Source organism: Mustela erminea, chromosome 6 (assembly GCF_009829155.1).
Source record: "Mustela erminea isolate mMusErm1 chromosome 6, mMusErm1.Pri, whole genome shotgun sequence".
Taxonomy (NCBI): Eukaryota; Metazoa; Chordata; class Mammalia; order Carnivora; family Mustelidae; genus Mustela; species Mustela erminea.
The window spans coordinates 32937713-32965571 of record NC_045619.1 but is presented as its reverse complement, the minus strand read 5'-3'; the positions used below and the strand labels follow the sequence as shown (position 1 = coordinate 32965571).

Sequence of the window (27859 nt, the reverse complement as noted above, 5' to 3'; positions counted from 1 at the left end):
CACCAGGATCAGTGTTGACTGGAATACATTAAAAATGTCAAGACCCATCTTCGACCTACTGTTAAGAATCGAGTAGCTTGGCATACACATTTTCAGTAAACTATCTAGGTGATTCCTTTACGTGATGAGCTACGACAATCATGATTTTAATGGGTAATGGAGGTACCCATTAGGAGAATACCCAAAGCACTCAATAACATGTAAGCTCTCAGCTGATAAATGAAACTTTAGACTTTGTGTTTTCTAACCTAATATATCTGCTGGAATGTTAAAAATTGAGTTGGTCAGGGCTCTTGGATGATTTGATTTTAACTGAGGACATCATCTCAGCCTCGTAAGATTGAGCCTTTTATCAGGCTCCACGCTTAGCTTAAGATTCTCTCCCTCTGCCCTTCCCTGCTCTCCTTAAAAAATTCACTCACTCTCTGTCTAAAAAAAGAAAAAAAAATCAGTTAATCAACCAAAAATGTTACACAAATGTTGCCAAACTACCAATTTGCAGATTTGAGCCTGGTACTACAAAAGACCATCATTTAATGCATTAATTCAAATTTGCAACTTTTAGAGTCCTTTAATGCACTCAGAGTCCATGAGTTTGCTTTCTTTCTTAAATAACTTAAGTTAGGGGGAAAAAAATTAGACTTCCAAGCTGTAGTTGCCTTCAGTGAAATACATTATGGAAGCAAGTGTCTTAGATGTTCAAATTCTTTAAAATTGAGAACAAATATTTCTCTTGAAGGGACTTCTAATTATCTAAATTCATTTTAAGACTTTATATTACTTAATGCAGTCATGTTCTCTAGATAACACATTATAGCCGTATGCATTGTCAATATTCTCTTACCATAACTAGAAGGTGGTTAGGAGTATAGACTTTTGAATTACATGGACCTGAAATAGAATCCTTTCTGTCACTTACTAGTTATATGACTTTGGACAAGTTACTAAAACCTAATTTCCCCATATGTTCTTAGGGTTAGTAATAGTTATTATATTATATTTATTTTTATACATTATTATATTATATATAATATATAATTATATCATAATATATACTATATCATTATATCATATATTATATTAATAATAGTAATATAAACCAGATTACTATCTCAAAGGATTGTTCCTTTACCTGTTATATAAGAGAATAAAATGAACATGTAGTCTTCTCACTGTGTCTCCTAGTTGCTTAGAACATGTGGCTTATGTGTAAATGCTGTTCTAGATGTTGAGCCTACATTAAGTGATCTGTAAATTAGAGAAGATTTATTTTTGTTTCCTTTTCTTATCAACATAGATGACTTTTCTTTGGAACTAAATAACCTAGTCTCACTCTGTGGCCTCCACTTCTACCCTCCGCTAAATATGAATTATTAACATCATGATTTCATTACTCAATTTCTAAAGAAATATTATTAATTCACTAAAATTAATTAAGTGTTAATAGGCGGAAATGAATGTCTTTCCTAGGTCACTCTTTAATTAAATGGGACAAAATTCAATAATTCTTCTAGTGGTTTAGTTTGCATAATGACCAACATTTGTTTTTTTTATATTTTTATTTCTCTCCAATAGGTTGACAGGCCATATCATTTAGAAATGAAGCAACTGACGAATTTTGAATCATCTGGGAGATTGATTAACATAATAAACTCTATTAAATCATAAACTCGAATTTATCATGAAATTGACAGAAATTTTTTCTTATGATCTGGAAATATAACCTAAATTATTGGGTCAAGCCATTAAAGTGATTATGAATTAGACACATTCCTTAAAAATCCTCCTAGACCACTTTAAAGATTTTTTTTTTTTTAATTTACTTGACAGACAGCGATCACAAGTAGGTGGAGAGGCAGGCAGAGAGAGAGAGAGAGGGGGAAGCAAGGGGAGTGGGAGAGGGAGAAGAAGGCTTCTCAGGGAGCAGAGAGCCTGATGCGGGGGTCCCTGGGATCAGGACCTGAGCCGAAGGCAGAGGCTTTAACCCACTGGGCCACCCAGAAGCCCATCCTAGACCACTTTAAAACCCATGAATGCTTACTTAGTATAATCTCACTGTAACACTACCATATATTTCTTTTTATTTTTAAGTCTGCATGGATGTAATTGTCTTCCTGTGTGCCTTCATTTCAATAAATTATCTGTGAAAATTAGTGATTTAACTAATTGAACTTATAGTACTTTGAATATTCCAAATTTGCAATGCTTTTACAATTTAGATATTAATATGCTTTGAAATCAAATGGGGAAATTTTAAGGAATTTAAACAAAAACAATGTTCTACATTATAGTCTACATGGTTAGATCAATAAACTTACTAATCTAGAATGTTGACATGGTATGTAAAGCTGGTTTCTTAACTTACTAAAAATGTGTTTTTGTACTAAACAATGTCCATTTCTATGACTCCTAAAACCTGTGACTAAAAAAGCAGAACCAACTGCATATATTATGAGATTAAAATAAAATTAAACAGTAGCCTGGTGTGTTAAGTAAAATCACGCCTTGCAAAATCTTATATTGTGAGATCAATTACAATCATTGTTATTAAATTTACTAATGAAAATCAGAAAAACAGTAAAAATTTTATATATTTATAATAAATTGCATTTTTATAATAATAAATTTACATTAATAGTAACAGTGCAACTATATTCATAAGAATACAATAGGCATTATCAAACCAATTTAACAAATGTCACTTTCTTCTTCTAAAACAAAATATTAAATGTTAGGGTCACACTGTATGAAGGGTATTCATGATAGTTATTTTCAGTAGTGTATCAGATCATTATTTATTAAGCACCTTTTTACCTGGTGGTATGCTGATTAATGATGTGTAGTTTTAACTACATTAAATTGGTTTGGCCAATTGAAAAATCTACGAAAAAGAAATACTACAAAATATATTTACTTTGAAAAGATGGTCAACTTAGTTTGCTTTATCTAGAAGGGCACTTACATTTTTTAAAATCAGTTTTATAAAAAACACATGACTGGTTACAGTAGGTCAGCAGAAAATTAGAGGGTAGACATACACACTTTGGCTTGTGGATTTAAGTGAATGTATCTCCAACCATTAAATTATGGATACTTCAAATACACAATTAAGTCTTAGAAATTTTCTTTACTATTAGTGACAAATTTCTCAAGTAATGGTCCTATAATTGCTTCTCTTAGATTTTTAAGAACATTAATGAGGTCATGATTTATTACCAAATTATGGTAGATAAAGGTCTTACAAACAATAAACAAAATTCTTGTGTCCAGTCACATATGATTTAGAGCTTAAGAAAAGTTGAATATTGAAGTTAAAATTGCATTAATGGGATTTTTATATTTTTAATTTGGGTATTGACTTCATAGGAGAAAGCCTCTTTACTGTAATTCTATACAAAGCTAAGGTTATAGATATTTTCATGTAAGGAAAAAGTACCATTCACTTTACTAGCTTACCCTTTTGAAAATAACTATCTTAGGCTGATTTATAAATCAAGGAAATGACTTTTTTTACATTTATTCCTTTATTCACAGTCAAATTATTTGTATGTAAAGAATTATAATTAAAAAATAGATCCAATGATATAAAAAGATAGAAAGGTATAAACCTTCAATATCTTCTTTTTTTTTTTTTACCTTCAATATCTTTCAATGGTATTAGTTGTTAAAGTGCAAAATGTAGTTTAAGTCATTGAGTTTATTTTGTAATAGTGGGGAATAACTCCTGCCAATAACTCCTGCCAACTACTGATATCATCTCGTGTGGTCCCATTATGACCAATAACACCTAAATGTAGGATAACCAATGTAACCTGTAGTCAAAACCAGATTACTGTAAAAGATAGGCAATGGTAAAGGAATCAAGATCTCTATTTTAACTTTTTGGAAATGTACTCCTCTCACTGATAAAGTAAACAGTGTGGAATACCAGTGCTTCAGGGTGGCAGAGTATTGATATATTTAAAAGTAGGTGGGAACTGTATAGATTATTTAAAGATGAAAAAATAGAACATACCAAAAAGTTAATATGAAACATTTCATGGGGGGAAAAGATACATTTAATATTTTAAGACTTTTTTCATACATAGTTGGGGACATACTGATGAGAAAATAATAGTTTATTGTGGCATAAGAAAATTGACTTAGAGGAAATTACAATAAAGACATTTATTAAATGTCTGGTTTGTAATAGAATTTAAAACCTTGGGGTTTGAAAATGGGACTGCCATTTATCTCTGCACGGTCCACAGAAAATGAAGTGAATGAGGAGATAGAAGAGAAAAATTCCTTATCTTTCTTCCAGACCTTTGAGTACACCATACATTAAATATTTTAAAAAGTTCTGCAATAGTTGGCTTTCAATCTTGACTGCTAACTTTATTTATGAACTGATTTATTTATGCATTAAAATCATATTTATCTGCAGCTAGGCATAATCATTGTAGGTTACGTTGGTTATTGTAGTTTAAGTTGTAGTGACACATAGTATACTGAAATTATAGGCTAAATTTCTGAATACTGTTTATTCTCTCATTGTTCATCCTTAAATAATTAAATAAAATAATTTCCAGCTTATTAAAATTAATGAGTATATGGTTTATAAAATTTTTCATTTAATAAGAAAAATATTGAGAATCGTATCAATGTATCTTTAATTCAGCTATTGGAAGAGATGGCTATGTAGGGTATTGTTTTTCTTTCAATAAGACATGAATCTGAACAGACTCTATTCTTAGTGTGATTATATTTTTCTATGAGCATAAAAATCTTACTCATTTTATCACATAATAAATTGAACTTTTGGGTAAATTTTTGAAGAGAATATCTAGACAGAACAAAATGGGAAACTGAAGCAATAGTTCAAATAAGAAACTACTTTGATCTCGAATATGTAAATATGTATGTTTTTCAGAATAGATGTTTAGATCCAATTATTTAGGAAATGGCCTCAAATCTACATTTCAATTTCAATTCTCAAAATAGAACATTAACCCATCTTAGAAGATTTAAAGAAGTGAGTACTACTCTGGACTTCAGTCAGTGTAACTGGGCTGAGCAGATTAATGAGGTGAAAGGGACAAGAATTTTGGAATGGTATGACCTTGTTTTCATAATACTTACAGTTTAGAAAGAGAATGCTTTGCAATGCATGTTTGAATCTTCAATAGTTAAGAAATACAAATAAATTTAAAGCTAAAATTCTAAGGTCCTGTTTTGAGAGATTTGGGATCTTCTAACAAGCAAATAAGCTTTAAGGAATTTGAAGAATCTAAAATGTCCAGAAATTTCTAATGAGTTGTGATATTTCAGAGAATATGATGTATAAAATATGTAAGGACACAATCAAAAGCCAGTTCAGAAGGGAGACACAAGCAGGAAAGCAGTGTTTTAGGAACACTAATGCCAAGAATAAGTGGAGGTATGTTTGTCAAAAATAATGCTAAAGATACAGATACCTCTTCTTCCCCTTTTTTCCTCTTTTCTCTTGCTTTCACAAACACACACACACACATACACAAATACACATATATTCAAATATATACACATACAGTAATATCTACATGTATACACACATACGTCTATGTATACATATAGGTATATTCATATACACACACACACAGATCTATCTAGACATAGATACACACGCCCATGTATGCAATGATACAATAATCTTGGAACATTCAAAAACAAAAAGTTAAAAGCAAACAAAAGACAAAGAGCAAGAACTAACCAAATTACATTTCATTACAACCTTCTTCCTTCCAACAAGAATAATACTGAAATGAAGAGAGAAAAAATTCAAAGTAGAAATCTAAACAATGAAACTCAAGGTAGACAAGGAGAAAGGAAGCCTGTTTTCAAGTTTGAACATCACAGCCCAGGTAATTTATAGGCTAGTACACTGATAACTTTTGCCAGTAATGAAAGGAAATAAACAAAAAAATAGAAACGTGGTAATGAAAAAAGAAAGACTCAGCAAACCCCAGCTCTGTGAGCTTACTGGAGATTCTGGGCAAAATTTTAGAAATTACAAAAAGACTTTCTTTCTTAATTTTTCAAAATAAATGAGTTTAGATTTCTTAAATAGAAATCATTAATATTTACAATGGGAATATTAGGAATAACTGTTACAAATTTTGAATGAGGTTTCTAAAGTAATAGAATGACAGGAATACAATAGATCTTGATATTGAGGAAGGCATTTACATAAGCCTACATGACATTCTTTAGCAACATAAATATAAAAAGGTGCTCTGGATGACATTTTTAGTGGATAATGAAGTTGATGATATTGCTCAGGATGAAGGCCTCTAGTAGTGTTTTGAAGGGCCATGTCCTTTTTTAACATATATAACATGGCTAAAAAAACAAGAAACATTTATTTCTTGATTGATTACTTTGTTATCTCCTTTTCAACTCTAACAGCCTACAAGGTAAAATAATTTCAATTTCACAGATGAAGGAACTAAGATTCAAAAAGGTTAAATAACTTTCCTCATATCTGGAGGTCAGTAATTGCAGAACTGGGTTTCAAACTCAGGGGTTCATGACCCTTCAACTGTATTTTCTGAGAGGACAAAAGGCACACATACCAAATCTGTGGTACCAGAAAGCTGGGGAGTTATGTTAAAACACTGAATGATGGAATCAAAAGCTGGAAGTAGGGAGTCATCAGTCAAAAGAAACAATGAAATTCTCTGGAAATTAATACTAAATTTTACAAGAAACCTTCAAAAAATCCATTGAACATTCACCAAATGGCAAATCAGGTTTTGTCATGAGATCAAGAAAGAAATGTCATGAAATTTGAGTGTGAGCTTTATTAGTAGTATGGTGATAAAAATAAATGTAATCTTAAACAGTATTAACGGAAATACTGATAAGGTAAAGAAAGAGGATCACACTGTTATCTTCAGATGCTGGAGGACACCAAGAGTAGGGTTTTCCAGGATAATCCTGGGTGTCATGTTCTAATGGACATGTTGACAAACTGGCAAATATTGAGTGATGTTTGCCATATAGACATTTAGAATAGCAAGTGTTTTCCCTACCATACCTTGTAATTTGTAAATATTTGTTTCACTTGGGTGTCATTATTGTACAGCATAGTTTTTCTATGATAGCTTTATAAAAATTCCCAGAGAATAATGGTTTAGTAAGAAATGGAATCTTCTAGTCTCATAAGTGTAGCTGTATGAGAAAAGTAGTTCTAAATGATGTTTGGTTTTTAAATTATATTTTTATATGTGGAAAATATCTATCTTATAAAAGTTATATTTTTTGATGATAATGCAACAGTGCTTATATTATCACTTTTTATGTATTTTTATATCCAGACACGTTATTGCTACTATAACGTGTATTTTCCAAAAATGTATAATTTCCATGTTTTTATTGTGCTTTCATGAATGCTTTTCTTTGATGTTTATAAATGCTGAAAAGGCTCCCTTCAAGGAGAAGAAATTTAAATGTAAATAAGCATTTTAGTCAGTTTAAAGTAACAAATTTAGACATTATTAAGGTACATGTCATATTTTGTGCTTGAACTCTATCAGCATCTTAGTCAGGTAGCAATTAAATAACTCAACTTTTGTATTACACTCCAGTGTTTTTCAATGGATATTTGTAACAAAGAAAATAATATATATATATGTATTTTTTTAAAACTTACTGCAAAGAGACATTGATGAGACATAATGCTTAATAACAGATTGAATGTAATTAAACCTAATAACTGTCTTTTTGCTCTATGCCTCTGAGACAAGATTATAGTAGCCATATTCAGAATTTTTAAATACAGGAAATGCAACACTGACTCATATAAAGAATGATTGGTTAGATTATCTTTTATAAAGAGAAAGGTTATCTGCCCCCTTGTTCTCCAATGGAGGAGCTTTGTTTGTCAAAGTCTTTCCTTAAAAAGTTGACCTCCACTCAATCTATAAAGAAAACATAAATACATCCTTAGGTGACTGACCAGCTTATTCAAACCTGCTTTCCTAATGAAAAGACCAAGTTTAAGGTAAAATGCAACTCCTTAAAATCACTTTGCGTTTATAATTCTCTAACAAACGTTCAGTATCATTGTTACCCTCAACAATATTTCTGAAAGCATTTTCCACAAGTTGATGTCAATGGCTGGTCTTTGGAAACACTCTCAGAACCTATGCTGACTCTATGAAGTTTACAATCACTTCATGGAGTCTGCTTAAGTCTTGAAATTATATGTCTTTGTTGGTTACCTTTTGTCATTAAAAGTACAGAAAAAGAGATTATTTATAATTTCTGAGATATATGTAGAATATTATGCAACTAGCCAGTTAATGAAAGAGGATGAGAAAAGCCAAGAAAATAGAATGTCTTTAAACATCTGGCAAATACCCTCCAAATCAAAGCAAAAATTGTAGTTTAGTGGCAGTGTTCATTTTTTCTTATGACTTTAAGACTTGTTGTGCAACAAAATATTAATATTTATAGATTCCTATTTTCTCTTTATTATACAATAGCATCTGGATGCAAAGAAAATACACATAGCTATTGTATCAATAAAAAAAATCCCAAATTTTATGAGTTTCTAATTTAATCAATTTGGATAGCGTGAATAAATATGCATTTGAACCTTTCCATAAACATGCATGAAGTACTTTTCATATCTTTATAGTAAACCCTTTCATCTCTGCTGTTTGTCAAAAGATAGAAAGGATCAGATAAGCTCAGGGCATTCTGGACAACCAATGTCTTTAGGATGCACCTAAGGTGTCCTGAAATGCTTTAATAGGACATATGGTTTAGGCACAATTGTCCAGTTCCTTTTAGTAAAAGTTAGTCAAGTTTACTCACCATGTGGGTGCATATACAAGAGTATCATTTCAGACACTTTAGACTTACTCCACAGAATGATAATATGACTTATGGAAGAATCATATTACCCATTTCAAGATAGCATAACTTACTATATGAGACTTAGGTGGAGGTGAACAGAAAGCATAATTTATGTGAGGAGTAATCTCTACGTAAGGGAAAGGGTGCTGTCTGGGTATCAGAACATCTGATCTCTCACTTTGGCTTTACTATGAACTAGCTCTGAGTATAGAAAAGTCAACTGATTTCTATTTTTCCTTCTTTCTCTTTTACAAGATGTCCATTAAACTTCAAAAAAATATATGATAGATTACAATTTCAATTATATGAATTTTAATACAAAACATATAAAATCAATTTCAAAAGTTTTCCGCATTTACTGTAAATGTTTGTAAGAATGAACTAACTATAGGCCTTCTCTAATTTCTTCTATTAAATGTAGGTACCCAATATAACTTGAAAATATTGAGCATAACTATTCTTTTTGCAAAAGGGAATCTAGAAAAAGACTGCTTCCCACAGAAAATTTATTAACAATAGGTGCTCAGTTAATTGTTTCTATACAATGAACAATGCCCCTTTTTGTATAAATGATCAGGGGAGAAATATTTTAAGTCATTTTTTTTTCTTTCCATCACTCCACCTATGCACAAAATTCTGTTGTAAAGACATCACTTCTATGAGGAGGTATTCATTGTAGATGTACAGAAGTCTATGAAAATCTATGTTTACAATAAAAAAAAGATTATCATTCTAACCAACTGCATATTCACATAGATGCTTAATAAAAGCTATCTGATGATATAATGAATGTTTTAATTCTTGAGGAAGTGCACACAATTGGCAACTGTTTTTCAAGACTCACCATCCAGCAAACTAAATTTTCTCACTTTAAATCTTTCATGTCATATTTTTGACATTTAATTAGAATTTTGGAACTAACATCAACACATTAAAAATATAAATGAAAGTAGCATTAACTATAAACTTTAGGAGTTAAAATAAATACAAGTGTGGATTAGAATAAAATTATGTTGACAATACGAAAATCAAAACTGCCAAAATGATTAGACTTTTCCTTGAAAATATCCCATCCATTGCTTTCTCTCCAACAAACAATAGCAAAAGGGAAGGTAGCAAAAAAGGAAACAGGAAAGCCTGCTTTGATAGCTGGACATATCGATTTAATTGGTTAAAAAGTCCAAATGCTAATGCTCCTAATAATCAGCCATTCCTTTTGTGTTTTGGTAACATATATCCTTATACAATTTATGTCAAATGGAATTTTTTGATTCACCTCTGCCATTTCAAAGTTTCCGTTTTTGAATTCCCCTAGTCTTAAGTAAGTAACACAATGTCTACTTTGTTTGAAATCTACAACATTTTCCCCAACATCTAGGGCTCCATGATGTAAAATGTCATTTTGCCGATCTTCTGTTCCAGTACTCACTTTAATTTTTTTAATTAAAATTGGGTTCTCAAATATAATCACAAAGACATCTCCTACTGAAGGTGGTTTCCCCCAAAAGTACTCATCAACACTACTATAAGCCTTGCTTGCTTCATAATTTTCGAAAACATTCATATTGGTGTAGAGATTTGCAGGAGGGTTATCAGGGATGTCAAATGACTCTTCTTCAAAATCATCATCTTTCAGCTTATTCTCAGTCCCTTTATACGATGAATAATAACCCATGTGCTGAAAGAGAGATGGTTTAAAACGGATCACATTTTTCTGAGCTAAAAGACCCCGAAAATGAGTCAATAGCCAATCACAAGGCATTTCTTGATAAAACATTAATAAAAAGTGTGCCAAACGTGGGAGATCATGAGAATGATAAAGTTTTCCAATGTAGCCAAGCTTAGAGAACTCAAGAGTTACCCAGTAGGTTCCTTCTAGGGATGTAATGACTTTCTTGATGGCAGTTAAGAAATTTTTTGAACATCGAACGTCATCTTCAAGCATTACATAATAGTCTGAAGTATTGGCACAAAAATTAAGCAGAAAAGCATAATCTACATTTTGCTTAGAACGAAATCTGACTCTGTCTTCTGGATCATTGTAATTTCTTTTAAGGCCATCCAGGATTGGGTAATATTCCTCTGGAGCATGTATAACTATTAATCTTCCTGCAATAATATGGTGGGCAAATTTCTGTGTAATATCCTGGACCATGACATCACGCCAGGATGAATTAAAGTCTGCCAGGTGAACCACCACTGAAATTTCCTTCAGCTCTTCGTAGCTGGATTGCTCAAAAATTGACTTGATCGTCTCAAGTAAATAGTTTCCTTTTTTTCGTTTCACTGATGAAAGTCCAATTGTAAGAAACCCTGAACAAAAGAATTAAAAAAGAAAACAAATTAAATGGGAAATAGGTTTTGAATAACATATAAAAAATCTTTTCCCCTGGGGTCTGCTATGATATTAGGTATATCTAGTAAATGATATATGTTGCATATTTTGTGAGTGAAGTCTTATGCTAAATATATAAAAGCTATAGTACTTAATACATAATTGGTTTTTCTTTGGAAAAAAATGCATCTTAAGTCCAATGACATATAAGCCTATTGATGTGAACATTTGTTTGTGAAATAAAAAATATTATTTAAGGTGTTTTGCAGCTTAATGTGCTCATAAATGCCCATTAGAGAAGATAGATGTTTGGATAATATCCACACTATAAAAAATGCAAAAGGAGAAGGATGTTAAGGATGAACAAATCAGTCTCAAAGGATAAAAAAGAAAATTAAGCATAACTCAGTCTTTTAATCATCTTTAAATTTTTCATAGAAAACACGTTACATTTTCATTTCTTTTTGATCACTGTCATTATCTTGCACTAAAAAAATTAATAATTGGACTTCACAATTTTATTTTGAAATTTACTAGAATGTTAATTAGAATGCAAACAAAATTATAAACTATTTTTAAAGACTGCATTATTATTTGAATGTTTAGTACATTTTCCAGTACATAAATATCACTGTTTTCCTTATTTTGAAACACATTTTAGAGCAATTTTCTGTGAGGAAATTTTTATTTAGATACCTAAAATCTAAAATTAGAAACTGGATATTTGTAGGGAATAAAATAAAGCCTTATGAAATGGCAGTTTACATCTAAGAAGTGTAGATGTCTCTTCCTTGAAATGTTTTCACTTTATAAAGCTCTGATTCTCACCATGATTCACCTACATGAATAAAATTCCCTAACTACTACTTGAAAATAGGAAAATGTTTACATTCACCAAGATCACTGTCTTAATACAGACACCTACTTGTTGTGACTTATGCAATACTGAAAAAGCAGAAATAATAATAATTATTCCAAGAAAAATCCAAGAATAATCTTTCTCACTAGGCTGTTAGAGAGGTAGAGATTTACACATTTTGTTCAAATACCTAGATTTATGACCCTAACTTCTTTTGAAAAATGAATATGTTCTCTGTTACCATTCAACTCAAGATTCCAGCCTTTACTAATGCCCTAGAACACTTTCTACATGAAAGACAGGAATCTATGCATTTTGCCTGTAATATGTATCTTGAATATTTCTAACGGTCTTTTGGGATAGTTTTGCACTTGTCATTGTTTCTGCTTGGTAGATGAGGAAAGGAAACTCAATCACAGGAAGATACATTCACTTGTGCAAAGTGTAACACCCAGTGAGTAGTGTGGAGCCAACATCCCAGAGTGCCCTGCGTTTCCCATGTGTTTTATATCACCTCTTTGTATAAAGCAGTGGCATATGTGCCAATACATTTCAGTAAACTTAGGACGGAAAGGGAGAATCAGTAATGTTTGCACAAAGGTAGTGTAACAGATGGAGAAAAAAATAAACATTGGCAATCTTAAGCAGTTAGAAGAAAGCTTAAGAGCAATAGACATTTGAAATGAAGGAATGAATGGGAGATAGACTTAAAGAAGCCCAAATTAAGTTAAGTTACAATTTCCTCCACCAGGTGATCACAGACTCACTTGTATAAACACTTCTTAACGGGGAACTCAATTTCTGTAGTCCCCACAGACCTATTAAGAAATTCATGATATCACTGTGTTTCATTGATTTCATGAATTATATTTTTCACACAAAAACATTTTAAAATCAGGTTGAATATTACAATTAATGGCATCTTACAATTAAAACTGATAATGCTTATGGTCTTTTAGTGGCACATTAATTAGATCATGATACCTTCTACAGTCTATGATGTCTTGAAATCCATTAAGTGTGTGTATTTACTTCTCAGATCCAATCTACTAATAGTGAGTTGGCTAGTTTTCTCCAAAAATTGAGGTCTACCTAGAACCTCAGAATGTGACCTTATTTGAAAATAAAGTCTTTGCAGATATAATTATTTAAGGATCTTGAGATAAATCATATTGAATTTAGAGTGGGCTCCAAATGCAATAACTGGTCATACCTGAAGAAGAGGAAAGAACACAGAGAGACACAGAGACGAAGGGAAGAAGACCCTGTGGTAATGGAGGCTGGTAGTCATGCCCCCACAAACTAAGGAATGCCAAGGGTGACCAAAAGCTGAAAGAGTCAAGGAAAGATTCTCCCCTATAACTTTCAGGTGAGTGGCTCTGCCCGCACCTTGATTTTGAACGTCTGGTCTCCAGAAATATGAGAGAATAAATATCCATTGTTTTAAACTACCTAGTTTGTGGTAATTGGTTTTAGCACCTTGGTAAACTAAAACAATGACTCTCACTACCTCAAAAGCAATGGCAAGTCATTAAAAACCAAAGCATTAGAGCTGGAAATTGTATCGGTATGAAAATGGTTGTTTTTAAAAGGGAAGTTTTAAAAGCTCAAATAAATTGATTTTTCTCAGTCTCTCTACATGGTCCTACAAGCAAACTGTTTGAAAGTTTATATTACAATTAAGCATTTTAAAAATTTCTTTTTTGGGGCTATAAATGGAGCTGGATCAGTAACTGTAATTTGTGAAGAAACACTGAATTACTTCCCAAAGAATATATATTAGTAATGCCCAGAAAGTTTTATTGCGATACAGATGAAGCTGGTTGTCATTATTTTAAAACAAAAATACTTTATGTGCTCTTGATTTGAAAGTGTAGGGATACTTACGCTTTCTTTGTAAAGGCGTGGCAGCTAAGTAGCGATAGGTGACATTGATGGCTCCTGAGAAATTAGATAAATCTTTGAAAGTGTGCACATAACGTTCTGAATTCAGCTGGTGTGTGGATGTTTCCCTTATAAGTTGTTTGTCTCCTTCCTGAATGCCAAGAAGGGGGCAGAGAAAATAAATAAATAATAGATGTCATGATTAAATAAAATTTCTCCTTATGCAACAAACATATGTTGTTGATATGTAACATGGGTATTATCTAAATCTCAACTACTGGCGCCACAAGATACAGGACCCCATCTCTCACCTGAATTCCCACCTATAGTCGCTACTCCAGGCTCTCCTACTCTATTGTGCTCTTCATACTTCTCTTCCACTTGCTTTTCCACAATATACACTAATAATGGCATTTTTTTTTAATAATGGCATTTTCTAGACAAAAAATTCCCGCATGAAAACTCCTACTGCCTTTATGTTAAAATTCAAAATCTTTACAATAATTCAATGATCTTAAAATTTCACAATAATCTACTTGTACCATGTAAAGCTAATTCTCACAAGTTTCCCATATTTGAGTCATATTAAGCTATTTCATCTTCTTTAAGCATTGTTTAATAATACCAGACATTACTTCTATATAATGATTTCTGGGAAATTTATTAATCAAGAAGTTTTAGTCAGTCACTTATCAATGGCCACTATAATCAAGGGCTGTTGAGAATAGATAGCCGTGGTCCTTGTGATGTCAGTGTTCTTTCAACTGTCCTCAAGATATCTTCATACACATTTGTACCAAGTTAAGGAAATGTCTTCAGAACTTGCACTAGTTTTTCCCATGATTGTTTGCTTGTTGTTTGTGTGTGTGTGTACATGTGCATGCATGCATGCGAACATGTGTGTTTGTGTGTGGTATTCTGTTGGAGTTGAAGTCTGGTCCTTTTATGTTTATGATCCTTCTTATATTAATTGGTAATGGACGTATTCGATCTTTGAGAAGGTTTATGCTGAGTGAAATAAGTCAAGCAGATAGAGTCAGGTATCATATGGTTTCATTTACTTGTGGAGCATAGGAATAACAAGGAGGACATTGGAAGATGAAGAGGAGAAGTGAGATGGGGGAAATCGGAGGGGCAGAAAAACCACGAGAGACTGTGGACTCTGAGAAACATACTAAGGGTTTTGGGGGGTTTGGGTGAGCCTGGTGGTGGGTATTATGAAGGACATGTATTGCATGGAACATTGGGTGTGGTGCATGAACAATGAATTTTGGAACATTGAAAAAAATAAAATTAAATTTTTAAAAAAGAGAAAGTTTATATTAAAAAGATTCATATTTAGCTTAAATATATCCTGTTAATTATTAATTGGTCCCTTTTTCTCTCCTCTTTACTATAAATCCAATAGTAGATTTTGATTATCTAATCATGATTTGATCAAGTCTTTATTGGTTATACATTATTATCAAAATATCGACTTGCTTGGTCTTTGTATAAGGTTCACTACCACAGGTAGAATATATTCAAAGATAACCTATTTAGAAAGAATTTTGTTGTTTTTGGCAAGTGTCTACTGTACTGCGTGATGTTATATGGATCTATTCTACTATTCCATATACAATAGCAGGTCAGGCATGTGCAAGCAGTTAAGACTATAAAGAAAGTAAATGCATTTGAACCAATTTGGTCCTCATATTATCTGACTGTAGTCAATAAAACTTTAATTAAACCCCTGTTATAAAAAATTAGAAAGGATTCAAATACAGACCTTACCTCATTTGGAATATTCAATACTTTGTATCGCATTCAAATGTCAATGGAGAAAAAGACTGACTCAAAACTTTAAATCAATGGCCAGACTGGAATTGTCTTAGAATAAAAATTAGGTAATAGTAAATCATGACTGGAAAGAGTTTCAATCTGGTCTTTGCTAATTCAAAATCCTTTCGGAATATCTCTTTTGTATATTCAATTATGTTTATAAACCTATACTTGGTCTTTACTATATTTCTATATTTTATATTGTCTTAATTGAGAAAAAGAGGTTAGTGTTTTACAATATTTATAGCATATTTGCCACCTATCAGTTGTAGACTTTTAAAATATTTGGAATTATATCTTGAATTCTCTACTTCTTATAAATATACTAATTGCATAACTATTGAATTCTGATTATTGTAATTTCTTTACACATAAATATTTTCATCTTTGTCTTTCTGAAAACTTATAAAACATTATTAGAGTTTTAAAATAAATTTAGGACTACTAAAAAGTAACTAAGGCCTCAGCTCAGTACCAACTTCTTTAATAGTGATGTAATAGGGTCCATTATCAATAGGATCTAGAAGAAAAATCTTTAAGAATCACAGTAGTCACAATTCTGAATTCATTTTGCCATTCTGCTCTTACGCGATGTTACATTCTAAAGGAAGTGCAGGATCTTGGCTATTTCTTTAAGAATTCTATTTTGAATGTGTAAAAATCCTGACCTTTTCTGTGTTAAGATAGAGTACATTCATCCTGATTGAAGGACATAACAGAAAATAAAATGAAATGGAACTTATATGAAAGCACTTTATTAAATTCTCAAGAACAAGCTTCTTTACACTTTTCAGCATAAATAAATAATGCAGCTTTCGCCTGAGTCAGCCTTGTTGGCTGCTTTCCAGAGGCATCTACCTGAACAGTTAGGCTCTCCCTGGATACCTTCTTTCTGTAGCTGCTATGCTGGGGTGTATTTCTCAGTAATAAGACAAAGCTTTATGACAATCATTTTCTGGATAGGAATGCAATTCAATGGACTAGCTGCAGACTAAGTGTATACCCTTGTGGCTACTTTGAAGATGCTCACAGCCCAGAGGCTAAGTTGATTGGGCATGTAGCGTCTCTCCTACTTAGTTTGCCTTGTAATAGCATTTGTCTCTTACACTGAGCTTGGCTTCCTTTCCCAATGAAAGGCGCATATGTCTCAGATATGTAAGCATACATTAAACTGCTATATGCCAAGGATTTCAGACCACAAATGGATTTTCTAGCAAAAACAGCAGAAAAGAATGTGCTAAGTAACTCCAGAGATCTTTTACTTGTAATTGTTTATCTGATTTCTCTGAATTATAACTGTTATTTCCCCCTGAAATAAGGAAGGTAAGAAAAGAAAGATCAACTAATGTTTATGTTTTAGCAATAGTACACATTGTGGCATTCTGGAGTCAAGGAAAAAAAAAACTAAATGACATAATTTTGTGAAAACTGAAATAAACACAGATAAAAGGGTCAAAAGAGACAAAGGTTACAAAGAAGCTACATTATATACTAGTATGTGGCTGGCTTTCTGTGGCTATTAAACATTTTTAGAAAAACAATTTTAATGTAGTTTTACATTAATTACTTAAATGTTTTAAGTCTTTATACATATTAAGCCTTGGGATAAAATTTAGCTCTGAATACATTTAGGTTAAAAATAATCACCTAGGAAATAGTGAGAAACTAAACTAATAAAAATACTGTTATTAAATTTTCAGTAAGCAGGGGGTGCCTGGGTGGCTCAGTGAGTTAAGCCTCTGCCTTCGGCTCAGGTCATGGTCCCAGGGTCCTGGGATCGAGTCCCGCATCGGGCTCTCTGCTCAGCAGGGAGCCTGCTTCCCTCCCCCTCTCTCTCTGCCTGCCTCTCTATCTACTTGTGATCTCTCTCTGTCGAATAAATAAATAAAATATTTTAGATCTTTCTCTGTCAAATGAATAAATAAAATATTTTAAAAAATAAATTTTCAGTAAGGGGAGTGATTGTGTTTAACCATCATTTTAACTCATTTTTTCCAACTTAATATAAGTATTTAAAAATAATTATAAACTTTTAAAATGAAGGAGCGAAATCTTCTCTACTCTTGGGCTGATTTGTAAATTTGGCTAAATATATATGTAATCTAGCCAGAGAAAATTTCACTAAGAAAGTACTCTTTATTAAGCATTGCTTCATTAAATCACACGTTTTACATTAGATATATAGGACTGAAGCTTGGATAGAAATGTGTAAAAATCCACAAGACAGGGCAAAAGTATCTGATCCTCTTACAGATATACACTCTATTACTTTTTATACATTTTATAATGATTTGAAGAGGTTCTATATCAACAAGATATAAGGTTGTTTGCTGCATACAATGATCTTTTGTCTGCTTAAAATAAAACACTGAAATTATGTTTAAAAGTGTCTCACAAATGTAGCAAGTCATTGAATACAATAAACATCCTGCCAATGCCATGTGTTTGATTTACAAGATGTGATTTACTGCTGCCAGTAAACACAGATGCAAGAGATAAATTTTTATTACAAAATTAAATCATTTATCAAAGGCTCTCCTTGTTAATTTATGACCTTTAATTTTATCCAGAAAAAAATAGGGGGATCACATGGGCCTTGTTATATTGTCTCTAAGTCTCATAAACCTAATAATCAGGTTTAAAGAAAGGTCAAAATGCATGCCTTTAGTAAGTTTCTCCAGTTTGCTATGTTTACCTACATCATGCCTAGTCAAATTCTATTCATCTGTGGTGATTTTAGCCATCATGAATTGTCTATGGAAAACAGAATAAATGAACCACAAGATCAAGAAACATATATGAATGTAAAAGGCATAGGCATAGTCAAAATCTAGAATCTGGCAGAATTTTGTCATCAAAGAATGATGCTAACGGAAGCAAGCTTTACAGAAGACCTCCTGAGAGGATCTGTCCCAAGTAAGATTAAACGGTTGGCTTATCGTTATAGAATAGTACATGGCAAATAATGCGTAGGTAAGATCATGTTCAATTAGTGAAATAAAACATTTTACTGGGAAATGCTTTTTGTGGTTTTTGGCAGATTTTTCTCTTGCTAAGATAGTCATTGAAACTTTCAGCATGCTTGCATGGTGGAAAGTACTTTTCAGTCCTCTCTGTGTCCAAAGATTTTGATTTTCTGAAATATGTGAACAAGAGTAATAACATAAAGATTGGGATTTTTCCAAATATCTTAAACTCAATTCAGAAATTGAATTTAAAAAATGTCCATGTTATTCTCATAAGACATGAACTGGTGTGATACAGTCATAGCAAATAAAGAACAAACTGAGATCTCAAAATTAGCCTGAGTAAGTCCTTTTCTATGTTTCTAGAATTTACTTAAAAATTCATTTACATATTATATACTAATGTATCCTTTTTAAACTACTGAATAGTTTTCACATCATCTCTAGTTCTTGAGGTTCTATACTACTTTTCACTGAATATAAATATATAACATGGTGGCCAATTATGACTATTCAAAATCAAGTGAAGTGTCATACATTATAATAAAATATTATTTCTTAACAAAATAGCATAATTAGTACCATTAATTAAAAAATAAGATTTTAAAAACTTTGATGATATATAAAAAATTGAGAAAGTAAGGACTGATATCTTTAAGCAATTTTTAAAAATTCTACATATTTCAAATTAAAGCTCCAAAATTATTATGGCTATACATAAAATTAATTCAGCATAGTGATGATAGCTAATTTACTTATAGCCAAATACACATCTCTGAGCTACTATATGCAGCATTAAAGAAAATATTGCAACATAAATCAAAATAATTGTAATGCTGGTATTCTAGAATGAATACAAAAAGTAGCTAGGTGGAAAGTATACATGTTAGAGTTTTGCTCAAACTAAGACTATTTCAGCAGCCTGGGATTGAAGTTTGGTTAAAATTAAATTAAGCTTAATTTGATTTAGACCTTATTTGTAACAACAACAACAAAAATAATCCCCCAAACTTACCAGAACATAGCTGTCTTCAATGTACAAGTTCATAAAGAGAAGGAAAATGACAAGAACTCCCAAGAATGACACTGTGGAACGCTTTCGCAGGCATCTCATTTTATCGAGTATTTCAAAAATGTGCTTCATTTGATAAAACTTAAACATTCTATCCTAGGGAAAAGGGGCACAGAATTACTGAAAATTAACTTTGGATGTAAATATTTCTTTATAGGTATCAAAAGCCGTCCTTTATAACAAGACACCCTTCACCTCTAAAGTTGTTTCCAATTTCACACATATGATTTTCACAGATTATTAATATCTTAACATACGATCAATGTACTGCTTTATATTGATGTGGAGTAAATAAAAATAAAAAGCAAATCTCAGTTTTTTCTGAACAAATAAACATCGACAATAACGCCAAAAAAAAAAAAAGTCCTTTGATGAGAAACAGCACAAAAATAAGAGAGAAAGATAAACATTAAGGTAACTTCTACCTCCTCGTACTATAATGTAATGAAAATGGAAGAAACTAGAAGCTTGGGCCTAATATTGATCCTGGAGTAAGTGCACCGGAAAGAGCACCTGGGAGGGAACCTGGGTCAAGGAAAGAGAAGTCATGAAGGAAGTTAAACTTTTGGGCTAAGTCCAAACATATCTTTGAGAACTTGAGTTACAGTTGGTTTGGTTACTTTTCAGTAATTCTTGTTAAATCAGAGTAAATCCTAGATGACATATCTACATGGCCTTGCTTGATCTACTAACTAAGAAGTTTGGCTGGTTAAAATAATTCATGAATTGCAAAATAGCAAAATGAGCATCAGCAAGATTAGTGGAGATCTGTTTTTTTCCCATTCTACTCTTCATTGTGTGTTATCTTCTAATCATTGATTTATTTAGATGACTGATCATTTGTTTAAAAACTATAAACATATAAAAACATATAAAAAATCAAAAAACTAGTTGAATCATATTTTGTCTAAAATCAAGGATAATCTGGAAACTGTACCACGTCTAGCTGGGTACTGGGTCTCCCTGAGCTCAGTGTTAGGATGAGGTACGGATATGAATAAAGAACTTCAGGAAGTGGAAATGGCTTCTTAAATGATGTCTAGGACATAGCAATCAAACAATGTCTCTTCGCAAAAAAGAATTTATGAATCCTTATAAATTATAAGAAAGACTATTAGGAATTGGGAAAAAGGGTTCACAAAGGGAAAGAATGGAAATATTCTCAAAGAAAATATAAGAATTACTGTTCATTTCCTTTAGCCATATTTTTCTCTAGGGTTATTTTTATTTTTATTGTTGACTTGTAGAAGTTTTAAATGTATGTGTAGAGATGCATACATATACATTTTTCTTTGCTTATGATGAAAATATTTAGCTATCTTCCCCAAGTATTATACCTTCTATTGGGTTCGGCCAACCCTGAGGTGGAGAATGAAACGATTACTCCACTCACCTCGGTAGGAGAAAGGAGAGGGCGTGGGGACAAGACACACTAAGGGCAAAATGTCCCAAGCTAAACTCCCTTTACTTTTATTGTGAATGTTGTCACTACATTAGGGAATAAGAAAAGCAAGAAGGAACGTGAAGCTATAATAATCAGGACAGTGGCATAGGGAGTAACCTCAGAACAAGCTGTGTTCCCAATGTGTGAGCAGGCAAGAAGACCGTGGAGTACTGACCACAGAAGATAAATGTTTCTGAAGTTTAAGCATTTACTCCCTGGATGAGCGAATTGAGCCGCAAAAAGGATCTGGCTGTTTTCAGCCCAGAAACTGCAAAGGAGGCCCAGTTTTCCAGACACTCCTTTGCTTTTCAACTAGTTTCACCCAGGGAGGCATGTGTTTATTAAATCTGATCTAGCCAGGCATTGTGAATTCTCACAATTTTCCTCTTCTTGGTCTGACTTTTGCAGTACAGAGTTTTTTATTTCAAATTTATTTCATACATAAGACTTTTTTTGGTATAGTGTTTTGAAAATTGTTCCCAATTTTGATGTCATATGGACAACCTCCTTAATTTTTTTTATGGATAGATTTTTAATATATCTAGGATTTATCTTTTTTTGTCTTTTATCATGTACTAGAATAATTTTATATGTTTTTTATTTTTCATCTGGAGAGCTGATGGTCTTCAACTTATAGTGTACTGGTCATAACTACTAGTCACCTTACCACTCCTGACTTCAAGGCTGTGGGGAAGTATAATCGCCCACATAATCAGAAATAAAAAAGAACGTTACTATTGTATATCACATGTTATACCAAATCAATCATTTTTTGATAAATGATGCCACTTCTATAATAGGGTCATTTCCTAATTTGCATTTAGAGGTTAAAAATGTATTTATAGACCCATCATTTATAACATTTTTCAACAAAATAATACATAACAATTTTAAACCAGAGCATTATAAGTGAAATTCTGTTATCTGATAATGGTTTTGTAGATAAAACCACATTATGTTTGTAAGATTTTCATCTGAATTTTGAAAATTGACAAAAATACAAAGTATTAGAATCTAATCATACACCAATGGACACAATATTTTAAAATATTTTTAAATGTCAATTTGGGAAGACCTATCAATAGCATAAAATGCATGTATTCACTTTGACTCAGCAATTATACTTCTAAAAATCTATTCAAAACCAAAAATTGTATTTGTGAGTAAACGTTTAGCTATAGTGTTAAAAGACAGTGATGTCTGTAAAATAAATTGGAAACTATTAAGATGTTAACAGCTATTATCTTAATATAGAATTATCAAGAGTTTTCAATCCTGTTTTTACTTTTTTCAATTTTCGTACTTTCAAAAGTACATATATTCAGTATTATTTAAAAAGTTACTTTTAATTTTCAAAATTCTCTATCATCTGTTGGAAAAAAAACTGCATTTTAGTTCTTGGACACAAACATAAACACAGACTTTTTTTTTAAGAAAATAAAATTTAAAAATGTGTAGCACTGTATGGTATGTTTTGGATGCTCTGAATTTGAATGCTAAAAGCTCAATAAAAATGCTAAGTCAAGAAGTATATTCTAATTCTATTCTCTTGAGACAAAGACAAAATGAAAAAAAAAAGTGACTGCAAATTGAATCTGCAAAGTTCAAATGTAGAAATTACATATAAAGAAAATAAGTCTATCTATTAAAAGTTATTAAATACTTACTAAATACTAGGCAATATAGTTTGCATGAGTAGCTCATTGGCCTTTCATAACAATACTGAGATTTTAATACTCCCATTAGCTTTACAAATAAAAAAGAAAGAAAAATCCAGAGTTTTCTTGAGGTGTCTCTAAAAGGAATAATTCCAGTTTTTAAATATTAAAATTGATCAGTCTGCTTGATTAACCACTATTGGTATACAGTTTACTAATTAGGTTTCATATGACATTTTAGACATCATGTTGCCAACAAACTATCCCACATATATGATGATAATAACTTGTGATACCAATCTCTTGAATAAAATAGAAATAATATAAAAGACATAAATTCAATTTTTTGGCAGAAAAAATTTTAACTAAATCTATTTAGCCTAAAAAAAATACAAATATATAATGTGAGGAGGTGGGTGATATATGGTATTTCAAGTGATATGAGAAGTAGGAAGTATAATACTTTGGAGGCAATACTTGAGAGCACTCTGCAACAATGCAAAATAGTACAAGACAATGACAAAATCACAAGTTGTAATTCCAGAGTTAACAAAGAAAGAAAGACAGAATCCCGAGAGAATAATAGTGACCACCTAAATTCTAAGATCCAATCCTTCACATCAGAATCCTCCAAAATCCACTCAGAACAATCAGAGCACGAATAACCTTCCATAGTGTACATCCTGAGTATACCCATGAGAAAGATGATAGCACAAATTTCACTGTATATATAAATGAAAACAATAACACCCAGAACAAGCAGAACTGGCTGAGGACCCCAAACCAGAGTAAACAAATGATTGGAAAACAGATCAAAATATGTGTCATTTATTTAAAAAAAAAATACCAGACAAACTACAATAAAAGAAAATTAAAGAAGATAATTATTCATACAAACTTGTTCTCCATCTGAAACAGGATCATCTGGGTCCAGGAAAATCCAAATAAATATTTTTTAAAAAGAAAAAAAGGACAAAATACAATAAATTAAATATACTGAAAGGAAAACAAAATAACTGATTTCAGGTAGGGGGAAGAAACTCTATGGTCACAACTTTCTGTTGTGTCATGAGGCAAGAAAACTCTTAGAGATTAGTAGGAGCATTTCCAAAGGACATAGAAAACAGCTTCAACAGGAGTCTATTGAGAAAATTTGGGAAAATCTATCCATCAAAAATGACTGTGATTGATTCATGAGGGAGACAAACCATAAGTGACTCTTAATCCCACAAAACAAACTGAGGGTTGCTGGGGGGAGGGGGTTTGGGAGAAGGGAGTGGGATTATGGACATTGGGGAGGGTATGTGCTTTGGTGAGTGCTGTGAAGTGTGTAAACCTGGTGATTCACAGACCTGTACCCCTGGGGATAAAAATATATGTTTATAAAAAATGAAAAATTAAAAAAAATGACTGTGATTGATAGTAAAATATTGAATTAATATAATTTCGTGTATATAGAGCAATGATAAAAAGTAGAGAAAGAGAAAGTAAGAAACCTATCTACCAAAATTAGAGGTGATTGCTGCATCATCTGATTTAGAAATGGTCTTTGATAGGAAAGTATTAAGGTTTCCTGCATTTCTAGGAGGAACTGTATTTCACCCACATTTAATGACTGGTATTTTCAGATACTGGACAACAGGCAGCACAGGGCAATGATCTCTGAGGGAAAGGAAATGAAAGAAGTAAATGCCAGGATTTTTCTAGTTTGTTGCCAGAAGGCAGTTTTCAAAAGCCAGGGCAGGAAATTGATGAAAGAATTTGAAGAAGTCACACATAAAAAGATAACCTCTGTTCATGTATTGAAAGAGCTAGTATCATTAAAAAGCCTATATTACTCAAATAGATTCAAGAGATTCAATGCAATACCTATCAAAATTCCAATGGCAACATTTTTTATAGAAATAGAAAAAAAATTCCAGAATTTCTCTGGTGTCACAGAAGACCCTGAAAACCCAAAGCAAAGATAAGAAAGAATAACAAAGCTAGAGGTATCACACTTCCTGATTTCAACTACTGTATATTATAAAACAATAGTAATCAAAATGATATGATACTGTCACAGAAACAGACACGGTTCAATGGATAGAATCAAGAGCTCAAAAATAAGCCCACCCATTTACTGTCAACTAAATATTTGACAGGAGAGCCAAGAATACTTGATAAGGAAAGGATAATCTTTTTAACAAACCATGCTGGGAAAACTGGACAGCTATATGTAAAAGAATAAACTGGGCCCCTATCAAGAATTAGAACGGTTTCTGGAATGTAAAGACAGAAATAATTCATGTTCCCTTCATCCGGAATAGAAAAAAAATTGTAATAGATTGGGCATCAGATGGAGTACTCAGGAGACTATTCCCTTAGTAGGTAACATCAGCCTGAGACTGGAGGCTTCTCTGAAACCAGCACTCCAATGGCAAAAATGGATAAAGGGAATTACTATCAGAAAGGGAAATTCTAACTGGAGGGTATTATGTTGAGTGAACTAAGTCAATCACAGGAAGACAATTATTATGTGGTTTCACTCATATGAGGAATATAAGAAACAGCATAGAGGATCATAGGGGAAGGGAGGGAAAAATCACATCCCAGAAACTGTTCTAATTGTTCTTTCCAGTGATTCCTTACCAGTGTTTGATAGTGTTCTCACACACATGCACTAAGTGCTCAGTTAAAGACATTAGGGAAACCCTTTGCAGATCTCTCTCTTTCTGACTCTCTCTGCCTTCATTTGTAGTCTCCATATAGCTTTCTCCTCTCTGGTACTCCAGCTGTGAATTCTAGCCAGGTCAGAATCTCAAACTTCTCAACTATGTCTCTTCATCCTAGAGAGCCCACTGTCTAATCGGATTCTCTCTCCTCATACTGCAGCCTAGAAACTCTAAACAGTTACCTCATTTGTTTCCCTTCTACCAGGAATCCTGCCCTTTTCTGCTTGTTGTACAAAGTGTGAACATTTGTTTCACATACTTAGTCTAGTTTTTCAGTTAAAGAAAGAGGGTAGGGGCGCCTGGGTGGCTCAGTGGGTTAAAGCCTCTGCCTTCGGCTCAGGTCATGATCCCAGGGTCCTGGGATCGAGCCCCACATCGGGCTCTCTGCTCAGCAGGGAGCCTGCTTCCTCCTCTCTCTCTCTCTGCCTGCCTCTCTGCCTACTTGTGATCTCTGTCTGTCAAATAAATAAATAAAATCTTTAAAAAAAAAAAAAAAAGAAAGAGGGTAAATCTGCTCCCTGTTTCTTCATCATGGTCAGAAATATCTTGCTGGTGTTATAATTCTTCACTTATGCTTTCTTCTCTTTTTCTTGAAAAATAGTATTACATTATTGTCTGCTTTTAATGTTACTTGGAATTTCTAATGGCACCTGTTTTTCTTTCCATTATAAATGATTTGGCAAATGTAAAATGGATTGGTTGTGCTGTCTAGAGACTTGTTAATTTTTTTTTTTTTTAAAGTAGGCTCCATACCCAATGTGGAGCCCAGTGTGGGGCTTGAACTCGGACCTGAGCTGAGAACAAGAGCCGAATGACTAACGACTGAGCCACCCAGTTGCCCCTGGGCTTAAGTCATTTTTTAAAAGAAAATATTTTCTAACTATGCTGCATGTGTGAGTAAGCACACATGCACAGATACACACAAACCCAAACTTTAGACTGTATAAAAGAAATATGTTTAAAAAACCATTATTCAAAAAGGCTAATGGTAAAGGGATGAGCAAAATATTTTGAGCAAGTTCAAACAATGAGATAGCATAGTTTCATATCCCAATATACAATGTGAGTGAATAAAGGCCATAAAAGCATAAAATTACCTAATTAAGTTTACTTTGTAAAGCTAAGCACTGCAATTCCTGACAAAATACTACCAAATAACACAACCAGCAACTTCTTAAATCAGAAACAACAGAAGATTCAATAAGTCAAAATGTCTAATGTTAGGAATCTGTAAATTCTCACAGCCCAAGACAGATCAAGAGACCAAAAATTGTGAAACATCAGAGCAGAAATGTGTGTAAATCAAGAACTCTTAAAACATAAGCACATGTTTATGGATCTGCAAACATAGTGAGGACTAGTAGTAGTCTTCTCTCAGAATCTGACAGTTTAGTCAAAAAAATAGGAAAGAGCATCTGGATAATCCAACATTATCTCTTAATATTTAATTTTTTTTTTGTGTGTGTGTGTGTTTTGGTAAAAAATATATTTGGTTAAAAGTAAATATGGTTGGTAGGAATTTTAAAGACTGTTTCCTGTCTGGCCATAAACCAATATAATACAAAATAATCTAACCAAGGAGGAGACAACCACATCTGATGAAAGAGATTGATGGTTTATGTAGAACTGTGATAGAGAAGTAGAGAGATTTAAAAGCAAGGCAACTCCTAGATATCATGGTAGCATTAGTGGGTAACGATTTTTATTTTTTAAAAGATTTATTTATTAATTTAAAAAAAAAGATTTATTTATTGATTTTGGAGGGAGGGAGTCAGAGGAAGTGGAAGAGAGAATCTTAAGCAGACTCCACCCCGAGTGTGGAGCCCAACATGGGTCTCAGTCCCACTATTGTGCGATCATGACCAGAACTGAAAAGAGTCGAACACCCAAATGACTGTACCACCCACACACTCCAAGTAGTCATTTTTAATTCACAGACACTCTGCAACAGAATTTGTCTCTCAGGGTCCTAGTGTGAAAAGAAAGCATGTTGATACAAGTAACTGATAAAGGTATCTATTGAAAACCAATAAATTGAGCTTGAGAAACTCAAGTTCACTATCATTTACAAACTGGAAGTAGTAAAAGAAAGTAAAAACTTGGTTTGAAATTATTAAATAGGTAAGCACAGCCTGATAACAAAAACTGCACTAGAATGCTCCTGCTTGAAAATTCAGTCATACAAGTGAGGACAGATTATCTGAGCAGTCGTTTGGTTCCCTG

General features: G+C 32.4%; 1 protein-coding gene across 15 annotated transcripts in view; it reads right to left on the bottom strand.

Moving 5' to 3' along the window:
• Positions 1-9182: 9182 nt before the first annotated feature.
• The window catches only part of MGAT4C (MGAT4 family member C), a 729258-nt gene continuing 710581 nt past the window's right edge, over positions 9183-27859 (bottom strand). For 11 of the 15 annotated variants that reach the window (XM_032346837.1, XM_032346835.1, XM_032346838.1 and 8 more), the window contains 3 exons: positions 19764-19911; positions 13965-14112; positions 9183-11196 (listed from right to left, as the gene is read on the bottom strand). In XM_032346837.1, coding sequence (XP_032202728.1) covers positions 10055-11196; positions 13965-14112; positions 19764-19911 — 1438 coding nt within the window. In that variant the 3' untranslated portion in view covers positions 9183-10054. Of the gene's footprint in view, positions 11197-13964; positions 14113-19763; positions 19917-27859 lie in introns of all 15 variants that reach the window. The other 4 variants (XM_032346840.1, XM_032346842.1, XM_032346843.1 and 1 more) reach the window with 1 other exon arrangement.